This window comes from Xiphias gladius, chromosome 2 (assembly GCF_016859285.1).
Source record: "Xiphias gladius isolate SHS-SW01 ecotype Sanya breed wild chromosome 2, ASM1685928v1, whole genome shotgun sequence".
Classification (NCBI taxonomy): domain Eukaryota; kingdom Metazoa; phylum Chordata; class Actinopteri; order Istiophoriformes; family Xiphiidae; genus Xiphias; species Xiphias gladius.
Genome location: NC_053401.1, coordinates 3,120,983 through 3,132,061, shown reverse-complemented (window position 1 = coordinate 3,132,061; position 11,079 = coordinate 3,120,983). Strand labels below are relative to the sequence as shown.

The window sequence follows — 11,079 nt, the reverse complement described above, 5'->3', positions numbered from 1 at the left end:
GGACTTCCTGGTACGGGACCATGGACATTTTCTGCTCCGCTCTGGCCGGGGGAATGCCCGCAGCGACGTGATCGAGGAGGGACCCGTCGAGTTGAGAGCAAGGTGAGCGGTTCGGCGAGTTTGTTGCGCCCGGCGCTGTCGGCGAACGTTGGAGCGGACGGGAACTTGTCGAGCTCCTGAAATGCATCTGTCAGTGGAGACGGTAGCGTAACCGCGGGGCTGAATTGACGGTAGCTCATTAAACGGTAGCTTTTCAAAGTGAAATGAAACATGGCGCCGGGGCTTTTTGGACTTTGTTGGGCGCCCGTTTGAAATTATTCCGGTTGTTTGACGTTTGATAGAGAGGGTGCGTTGTGTTTTATTATTGTAAACTTTGTGCTTATTTGTATTCACTGAGGCCTACCTAGCCAAACCCCCCCACTGTTGAGCTAACAGAGTAGGAGAAAGAGACTTCCGGTGTCATCCTACAAATTAAAAGTGCTCCTGTGCCAGCATAACTCGGCATCGGAGGGGTTTTGGGAGTGATTGTGTAAGAGCTGGCCGCTGTCTTTAAAAAGCGAAGAATATATGAAGATCGGTCCATCCGAGAAACAATGCTCTATCCAGTGCCGACCCTCGCCCTCTTGCTAAATTGCACTCAGTTGTCAGTTTATTAGGCACACTTAGCTAAAACTAATGCAGTCTAGTACACCGGCTCTGCGGGAAGGTTAAAATCCAGGTTCTGTTAAGAGCGCCGTCGATTCAACTTTAGCTTGCGACGCCGTTGGACTGAATTGCCTGCCCCGTGGTTTGGACACCGGCGAGGGAGGGAGGGGGGCGGCTAGGTAACGGGCGCCCCCCTCAGCGCAGCACGACGCGGTTCGACGGCACCGCGAACGGCGGCCTCCAGAATGAACACGCAGCCGAGTCAACGCTCCTCCGAAGCGGATTCAGAGGAGCAGGCCCGGTGTATCCGACTGCAATAGTTTTACCCATGTGAACCTAATAAACTGCCATTTTCTCCCCCCTGACACAAGCTGAAGTTTTCACTTTCTTGTTTACATGAAAACTTGATTCTTCACGATGATCTAATGCTGCCTGCTCTCTAAGTTTGTGGTCCAACAGGAAATACATCCGCACGTAAATTTTTTGTTTGTTTGTTTGTTTTTTCTTTTTAACCTGAGAATATTAACATATGCTGCTCTTACTCTTTTAGCTATACATTACTGGTGGTGAAAAGGACATCTGCCCTAGGATACCATTGCAAAATGATCGGTGCCATTAATCAATTTCATTCTTAAATGAATTAAAAGAAATTAAGCAAAGCAAAAGATTGTAACACATTGTATGTTTGCAACATGCCTGGAAAACGTTGCCCCCCCCAAGAAGCGTGCTAAAAAAGCTGGGCCACAGTTGAACCCTAACTCCTGACCCTCGGCTGATGCTTCTGTTCGTTGCATTTTTTTATTTTATTTTATTATTTTTTTAATCAGTATTGATATTTCCAATACCAGTGACATTGGCAGCACAAGCGTGAACATTTTGAAGAGGTTCGTGGTTACTTCAGTCAGTGTTTCGCCTTAAAGCCAAAGCTAGCACAAGTTAGCACAATGTAGGAGAGAAACAAATAAGGGACGTTACAGGGGACCAGAATAAATTACAAAAATAAACACAAAAATAAGATTATTCCAAGAAACAAACAAACAAACAAACAAAAAAACCCTTTAAATTGTGGTCTTAGGGGATATTCTAACTAGCTGCCCCTTTGGGGGTGTACAGTAAAGCTTGCTTTTATTTAAATCAACCTTTTTTTTTCTTCTTTTTTTTTTAAATGTATGAATGTGTGTCTCAAGCAGGTCTAACCAAGCCAGTATTTTAATTTGAATGCCAAAACGCTGTAATTCCGGTCGTATTTCGGCTGAATGTTGCAACATTGACGCGGCCGAAACACTCCCCCCCCCTCCGGGCTGCCTCCCGCAACGGAATCAATGCCACCCCAACCCCCACCCCACCCCTAACACCAGTCGCGGCCCTCCCATTGGCTGTAACCGCGAGGTCCGAGGCTCCTGGTTGGCTGTGACAGCCCGTCAATCACTTTGATGAGCTCGGCGCTCTGCGGCTGCGTTAGCATCGTTGAAAGGAATCGAGGAGCTCAGTTGTTTAACAGTTTTTTAAAAAAAAACACGTGTGTGTCTGTGTGTGTGTGTGTGTGTGTGTGTGTGTGTGTGTGTGTGTGGGGGGGGGTCTTTTTCTTAAAGTTGAGCAAGGTGTGTTACAGGAGAAAGGGGACGGAGTTACCTTTTAGCAAGGTGCGTTAAGTTATGCAGGACGACGGTAGAAACGGATATAGGGCGAATCCGTTTTCAAAGTAAAAGCGCGAAACGTGTCAGCCACAGGGACAAAGGTGCTGTGCATAACCCACGGAGTGCGTGGAGCGCCCTTGGTATTTTATCAGTGAACACGCCGAATGTCTGTTTTAAACTATAGCACTTTGTAAATACAAATATAGGTGCATGCTATACACCTATACATCATGAAGCCTGCATGCCCTGGAAAGAGCGTCTTAGGGCTTCAAAACTATATATCTGAAAATTTCTAAAGAACTATATCACCAGCTTAAACCTATGTAAATACATTCCAGGCAATATCAATTCATAGTAGAAAGTCTTCTTAAAGAAAATGGGGTTTTTATTTTTGAAAATAGTGACAGGAAATGTGCTATGTTAATATTGCGAACTTGACAATGGTGTGTCTTTCAATCCTTCCTATCCCGCTTCAGGATAATGCGGCTTAAGGCAGTCGGGAGCTTTACAGTTTGAAAAAAAACAAACAAGGTGTTTGTACTACTATGTGGCCGTGGTAGCTTTAGGACCCAAGACCTTGTAATATGTAGTCCATATGCAGGACTGGATTGATTCGGTCAAGTGGAGGGTAAACTTTGACCTCCGGTATCAGGCAAAAGGACCACAAACTGAGACAAAACTCAACAGTTTTAATCAGAAAAATGTGCATTTCCTCTTCTGCAGGCCCTTGCCTGCGTATTGCCGTTGCGGTGGTGAAAGTCTGAGCCCACACTGAGTGTCAGGCTGCGCTGAAGCGAGCGGCATGTCAGGATGTGTCAGGGTCAGACTATTCGCTTTATCAGCTTTTAGTGGGAGCCATTGTGCCGCCGCTGCTGAGCTGCTTTTCTGGGATCAGCCCTTTCCCGGCTCCGATGCAAAGTGGAGACAGAAAGCAAGAAAGTGGGAGCAGCGTTCTTGGGAAAGGGCAAGTCCCGTCACAGCACCACCGCCACTGCTACTGCTATCAGCAGAAGATATGGAATAATTACATAACCAATGCGTGTGGACACCGGCAGGCTTTCGGCGTCTGGCTCTCAGACACTTCAGCAGGGTGGAAGCTCGTTGCTGCAGTGTTTTTGAGGTTAAAGGTCCGATAAGTCTTCGTGCCACCCCGCTGCCGGTACACCATTGTCAACACTTGACCTTTTTTACACAAAAACCTGACTTTTATACATAGTCGCTGCGCTCTGTGGCATTTGCGAGACCTAGTGAATGCCAGGCGCATTTACGCTCTGCTAATAATAGTTAACTGTACACCCCCCCCCTCCATTTTATTTCACAATCAGAGCTCTCAATGCAAAATTTAGACCGTCACAGGATTACTCACATTACTCAAATGTAGGTGTCAATACCTGCAACTACCACTTGTTTTTATTCACACATTTTTTTATTTTGTCTGACCAACAGTCTAAAAGAAAAAGATATTCAATTTACAAAGGTTTTTAAAAGAGAAAAAAGCAGCAAATTTTTACATTTCACAAGCTGAAACTAGCGTTGTTTGGCATTTTTGCTTGGTAAGTGACTTAAAAATATCCGTCAATTAACTAGTTCAGTAATCCACTAATTTTTTCAGAACTAGTTTGAGTCAAATTTGGCCCAAAAGTGTCATTAGAATTAGTTCCGGTGACACTTGTACTCCAGCAGGACCCGACTGAATCCGCTGTCCTGTACCTGGCCTAAATCAAGCAGCTGCACACAGCTGCTTTTTCTGTATCACCGTGATAATCTAATCATCGTAAAGAACATGAAATCTCTGACTGATCAAAAAAAAAAAAAAAAAAGAAGTTCCCCAGATGCTGAGATGGAGGCTGCTGTCGGATCAGTGTCTCAGTGACAGAGAGGAAATGGAAAAGCCCCGCAGTCGTCAGGGTCAACAACCACAAATTAGTTCATCTCCTTCTTCTGTTCCCCTTTCTATCTCTGTCACAGTATCTGCTCAGACTCTCCAGAAACAATTGAATGAACTTGTTTGTGTGTGAGAATGAGAGCGAGATAGAAAAAATGTGTGTGTGTGTGTGGGTTTTTTTTCCTTTCTTTTTTTGTTTGTTTTTGTTGAAAGGGCAGTTTATTTGCCAGGCTGCATGGTGTTCGGTGGCAAACAAGAGGTTTTGTCCAACCGGACGTCTGTATCTTAGCAACAGAGACTCTACTGGGTCTCACCCGCTGTGTACAGTGCGTCTCTGTCTGTCGTGCTTGTGATTTTATTCCTGACCCTAAATGTGTTTCCATTTGAGATCGTACAGACATTAAACTCACAGTCCACAAATGAGACAGAAAAGTGAGTCAGAAATATCTGCGTTTCCAGACTTTTTAGTCTGTTAACTAAAGTTATTTCGCTTTCGATTTTACTTCACTTTACAAAAACAAGAGTGAACAGAAACAACTTTAATTACCATAGTTTCATAAGCTCCATCGGTTGTTTAGCCAGATATAGGGCCAGACAGTAATGACTCTTGATTGATCTGTACGTATCAAAATTATTGTCAACTAATTAACAGACGAATCGTTTCCGCACTAAACAGAAGTATCCGTTTTTTTTTAGCTTTGAGTCTTTTTTTTATTTTTGGTTATTAAATTGGACTTTTCCAAGTAGTGTTAAAGGAGTAGTTCAACATTTGGCCAATGAGCTTATTCACTTTGTTGCCGAGAGTTTGCAAGAAAGCAAATTAGTGCGTTTCCCCCAATGGTGGAACTATTATTCCTTTATAAAGGCAACAAGAGTCTTACGTGTTTCTTCATAAAAGCTGCACCTTCCTCGAATATGCAGGTCATCTGAAATCTGATAAGAGCCTCAGGACAGTGCAGCACAATTCGACTGACTCCGCAAGGCAGGCAGCCCACCCACATAGCAGATGTAGTCTGCGCACGCGCACGCGCACACACACACACACACACACACACACACACAGGGTTTCGACATTCCCTCACTGCTGTCCAGGCCTTGGCACCGAGCAGCTACTGCTGCCCGTCTTTATTGGCCGCTGATCCCCGCTGGCTCAGTCCACCGCTCTCTCTTCTAATGCCTGGCTTCAGAGGAGCAACACAGCACGCCACCAGATGCTGAGCCCATCTCTGGCCTCTGTACGTGTGTGTGTGTGTGTGTGTGTGTGAGAGAGAGAGAGAGAGAGACAACCTCATTGGCTCCTGACCCTGCATAACTAACCTCCAATGTCCAATATGTGTCCAATGTGTTTGGCCAATATGGGCTTATGAAGGCCGATACAGATAATTCTGGATAAATCAGCCTCCAGCTGCCCGTTTTTCTGATGTGATACTCAGATGTCAGTTCGGGCTGTTTTCGTGTCAGGCGGCAGTTAATTCACTTCAGCGGGGTCTAACCAGTCTGAGGTTGCATGGTTACTCTTTAACACACCACAACAGCAGTTACACATCCCTCACAGCTGCTGTCCTGCTGAGTTTACTCCACCGAACAAAAGAAGGCTTGTTTCTTGAACAGCATTGTGGCTCGACAGATACAGCATTTCCAAGGCTGTTGTTTATAGACTTTAGCCTGAAGCTGATTATTTTGCACTGTCATTCGTCGTCGTACAATCTGACTACCTTGGTGCCAAAATATTCTAAGATAACTAGTTAGTAGTAATTATTTTTGAATACCGTGTATTTTATTAATGCAGTGTTGTGTGGAATCTGTGGAGTCAGTAGGAGTCAGGTCAGGATAAAGGCTGCCTAATTGTCAACTAGAGGGCACTTGAAGAGTCAAAGTGCCCAGCATTGACCAATTGTTCAACTTGTTATTACGGCGTGTCAGGATGTTGCCCTGTTGCTGCCGGATGTGTAAAAAGGCCAGTGTTTGCTAACAAGGTCTCCATATCAACTTTCGAGCGTCCATATCAACAAGTGTTGTCTTTGCGGCTTGTTGCGCTGCTGCCTCGAAGTGTATAATAGCAGCGGTGCATTATAATCTGATAAAGCACGTACTGTATCTTCTCTGCCTGTGACCTCCCAGACGCAGAACTGTAATCTGCGAACACACATCACCCCCTCATTCGGACCTGAGCGTGTGACCCCAGAGGTCGGGTCAGCCTCCCTGAACTGACCCCAGCTTCCTCGCTGACGGTGCGTTCGATTGGCTGCGTGTAGTTGCAGCTCGGTTCGTTTGGGTCACGATAAGTGGCTGGTGTCCCAGCTCGGGGGCAGAGGTGGACATATGGTGGATCTAATCCCAGGTCACAGCCTCGGAGCTAAGACTGTCCGCCTGAAACCCTCTGAGATCTCACTTCCTGTGGCGGAAGGAGGGGTTTTAGGGAGTTGTACATTGGTTGTTCAAACTCTTGGACGTTAGTCCTGCACTAGACAACATTTAGTTTTTGGTGAGGAGGCTAAAAAGGAGGGAAAATTGATCATTCAAGGGATGTGAAAGCTGTAACTAATGAGAGAAATTCATTTTATTTCCTAAAGCAGCCATGTTCGAGCGCTCCACGGAGAGAAACCTGGACGCATCACTGATCACCCTCGACTCAAAAATGCACTTTGCTTATTTTTCCTTCTCTTGTCAGAAAGTCCCAGAGTTTGATTTCCTGCTTTTCTGTTTCTTATATCTTTTGGCTTTGGACTGTTGGTTGGATGAAAGAAGCAATATGAAGACTGGGAAGCTGTAGTAGGCATTTCTTTACTTTTTTGACATTTTACTGGCTAAGTAACTCATTCATCAATCGCAAAAATTATTAAGCGTAATCAATAATGAAATGAATCACTAGTTTCAGCCATAGCGCATTAGCTCGGTTAGGATCTGGAGCGAGGAGATGAGTCCTCTTTGGCTTCCGTTTCAAAATGTTGCTGTTGGCCACCTAAAAAAAAAAAATGCACCCACAACCGAACCGCTCTGAGCAATAGTTTTCAAACTCTCCCATAAACCCAGCAGTAAATTCAGTGTGGGGGATAATGATAGATGGCAGCATCAGCCCTCATCTCATCTTTAGTATGAACGAAACCCTGCTCAGTTTGCTGCTCTGCTGCTTCCCCGTCATTCCCCCTGCTTCTGAAGCATTCTGCTGACCTGTGCTGGTTTTGCTCACAGCCGCGGAGGATATTGGATCCCTCCAGCATCTGCAGTAGTCGTGTAGCTCGTGGCGACATGGAGGGGCGGAACTTCATTTCTGCATCACCTGCATCATTTCCCCCTCTGCCTTCCTGCCCACCCGTCCCTCCCGCCGCCTCCTCCTCCTGCTGCAAGCATCTGCGGAGTGATCAAATTACCCATTATTACCGCATACGATCATCGGATTACTGTTATTTAGTCCAACGACCGGGCCGTCGGTCGTTGGATGGATGGATGGATGCTCATACACACACACACACACAGAAACAAAGCCAAGGCTGCTCATTCATCCATCCTGTGCCCTGCCATTTCTATCGCAGTGAGGATGTAAATGGGCAGGCCCACATCCTTAATCAACCGTGTGTGTGTGTGCATATATTTGTGTGTGAGTTGATTCGAGACAGCATTTGTTTATTTCACAAATGAATGCCTTTGTGTAAGCCTATTTTCTTTATCCACTGAGGTGTCAAATATTTTTTTGATTTATCATTTTGTCTCCAAAATGAGAGAAAAGTGGTGAAAAATCTCCATCACAATTTCCCAAAACCCAGGGTGACATGTTCAAGTTGCCTTTTTTTGTCCGAAAAGCTGTGGGAAACCCAAAGATATCAACGATATAACTCAGAAAACCCTCACCTATTGAAAGGGTGGAACCAGCAAATGTTTGGCATTTTTTACTTGATAAATTATTTAAACGATTCATCGATTATCCAAACAGCCAAGCCTTTACCTAAACAGGACCACTTGGTGTCCGGAAGGAGCCTGAATAATCATTTGCACTTTGCCCAGCTTTCAGCCCCAGCAATTGTCTTGTGAAAGGAAGGAATGGAGTCGTTTTATCAACAGCCAATTTAAACGTCACGGTGTGGTTCTTGTTCAGTGGATATTCGGTGGACAGAAGTGATCTCACTTTTTTTTTTTTCTTCCCCCCTTTCCCCAGGTCATGAGTGCCTCTAGGAAAGACCCAGTGGAGAATAACCTCACCTGTCCAAAGCCCCGCCCCACCTGGGCCTCACCCTGCCCCCCACCCCTGGACTCCCACAATGAGTAAGTTCCTGATTTTAATTTAAATTAATTTATTGATTATCCTATATTAATTCATTGAGAACTGGCCTTCCGTGTATGCTCTCTTCCACTCGGGCTGCTTTGTCGTCGTGATGCAAATCGCAGGAAGGAGATTGTATGTTTTTGTGTCTCACAAGTGCCATTGTAGTGTGATTTGGTTTTTCTTTTCTTATACTTTTTTTTTTTAAAATACTTTTTTTTTTTTTAATACAGTCCAATGCCGTTATCTTTATATTAGGGAGTATGAACAACATGAAAACACACGGACGCAGCAAGTGCGGTTTCTGACGTTCCGTTTCAAAGCTTTTGTGAGTCGCTCGAACCATGAAGATCGATATTTGTGCAAAGAGAAGGAAGTCAGGGTGGGGCTGGGTTCCCAAAAAAAAAAAAAAAAGGCAAGCTGGCAGCCACCGTGGCTGACTGTGATGGACGGGGATACATGCCAAACAAGAGAACAAGCCGTCGTGTTCCTCCTCTGGCCTCGATATCTCATTCAAAAACAAACATATAAATCGAAACAAACGTGACTGATCTCTAGTGTTCAGAGTCTGTTTTTTAGCCATTTTGTTTGTGCATTTCAACCTGACCAGAGTGACTGTAGTGATGTCAGTCGATGTGAACCAATAATCCATACTAAACTATTTAAATAGAAAAATTTGGGTGTGTCAGGTCAACGTTTTCTGGAGCCAGCACTTCGGGGAACTGCAGCGTAAGACGCCGTTTCAGTACAGTAGCTTCAACATTACGCTGCGGCGGTCGCTGTTTGGTGATGTCTCCAGTAGTGTTTGGCTTTTTCTACGACGTAGCCTGAACCCACTGAATCTGCCTTCCCTTTGCACCCCCCCCCCGTGGCAGAAACATATGGCAACGCTCACCACCTCATCACTCGTCAGTCACACTGCAAAGCACAGTGGGAGGGCAAACGGCAAGGCTTTGGACTCCATCAGCCGTGTGTGTGTGTGTGTGTGTGTGTGTGTGTGTGTGTGTGTGTGTGTGTGTGTGTGTGTGTGTGTGTGTGTGGGGCTCTCTGTTCGTCTCCTGCACCGCTGTATGTCAGTGCATTCTGCTGTTATGCATCAAAAAAAAAAAAAAAATTCATTTTTAATCACAATCTGCTCTTACCTTTTAGATAAAATGACTCGTGCAGTTTTTCAGACATGAAAGCGGCATGTCAAATCGCCGTCACATCGATGAAAGAGGTTTAAGTTTTATATCCTACTAGCGATATAGCATACCCATTGTGATATATCACACATCATGGAAATTCCATTGCGCAAAACCAAATCTAATTTCTTATTATGACCATTTAAAACAGACACTTTTCTGCCAGTGTACATATAATGATATAATGAAGGGGTCACCACTGGCGCTTTTTAATTACTGATTTACTGATGATTGCTGCTGTTGTTGATGTTGTTGTATCGTGTGGAGGAGTTGGAAAAGCAGGGTCTGATCGCCATCAATTTTGGTTGGTCTTGTTTGTACGTCTGCTATGGAATTATTAAACTATATATGTTTCTGTTGGTGCTTTTGGAAACCACTCTCACAATTTGTCATGTGAACATGATGAGAAAAAGGTAGAAGTGGAATCGCGTAATTCAACACAGACATAAAGAACTGAAAAGGACAACATTTAGGATTCGTCTCAATAATACCAAGTCCCAGGCAGTAATTTTATATTGATTTAATTCCCAGCTCTTAGCTGAACATGTGGGAATTAGTAAGTATCAGAAAGAAATAACAAAGGAAAGTGAGTTCATTTCTTAACCCCCCCAGAGTTATTTGCTCTTTGGCAACTAACTCTTCCCTCTCAGAGCTTCTTGTTTTCTTTGCCATTTAGCGCACTTCACAGATAAGCGTTGAATGGGAGCCAGCGTTTCCCTCTGCCAGGCCGCCAGCTCACTCTGCGCCGTTCGCGTCTCCTCGCGTTTCTCTGCACAGAGCCGTGAGGCTGTAGATCTGTATTACTGGGGGCTGTGACTGGGTTACCAGGGGCAACCCAGCGCATGTGAGGCGTTTACTGGAAGGCGATTGGATTAGGCAGACGCTGCTGAAGGGGGACTACTGAGAGGTTTAACCCGATTACTGCCTTTGCCTTTGCACACATACACAAACAGCACAAGCATATATGTGTGTGTGTGTGTGTTTGTGTGCGAATGTGTGTGTGTCAAGGGAGGGTGGTTGATCTGATTGATTGTGAGTGATGAAAATGGAGAAAAGCGTGATTGATGAGCTGAGTGGTGTAACAGTGGGAAAAGCCCCCCAGCAGCTTAGTGGTTTATGCGATAGGTATTGCTCTCTTTCAAAGTGTGTGTGTGTGTGTGTGTGTGTGTGTGTGTGTGTGTGTGTGTGTGTGTGTGTGTGTGTGTGTGTGTGTGTGTGTGTGTGTGTGTGTGTGTGTGTGTGCATGCTTTTGATACGTAAAACCAATACAGTGTTTTGTTAAAGAAATATTGAAAATGTAACTAAAATGAAGACTTTGCGTAGGTATTTTTGCAAAAACTTGCGGAAACAAACTGCTAATCGTCGAAAAAAAGAAATCAGAAATCGTGAACATGAAAATCACGACAAGTAAAACAGTGCGAAAAAGAGGTAAAAACAACCAACAACAGCTGTTAAAAAGTGCGTAGATAC

At 44.7% G+C, this 11,079-nt stretch overlaps 1 protein-coding gene across 1 annotated transcript in view; it reads left to right on the top strand.

Annotated features, from left to right (window-relative positions):
- The window catches only part of usp6nl (USP6 N-terminal like), a 76,101-nt gene continuing 65,022 nt past the window's right edge, over positions 1–11,079 (top strand). Inside the window, exons 1-2 of the mRNA XM_040150475.1 lie at positions 1–102; positions 8,321–8,427. Of these exons, the coding sequence (XP_040006409.1) occupies positions 8,424–8,427 (4 nt within the window). The 5' untranslated portion in view covers positions 1–102; positions 8,321–8,423. The remainder of the gene's footprint in view (positions 103–8,320; positions 8,428–11,079) is intronic.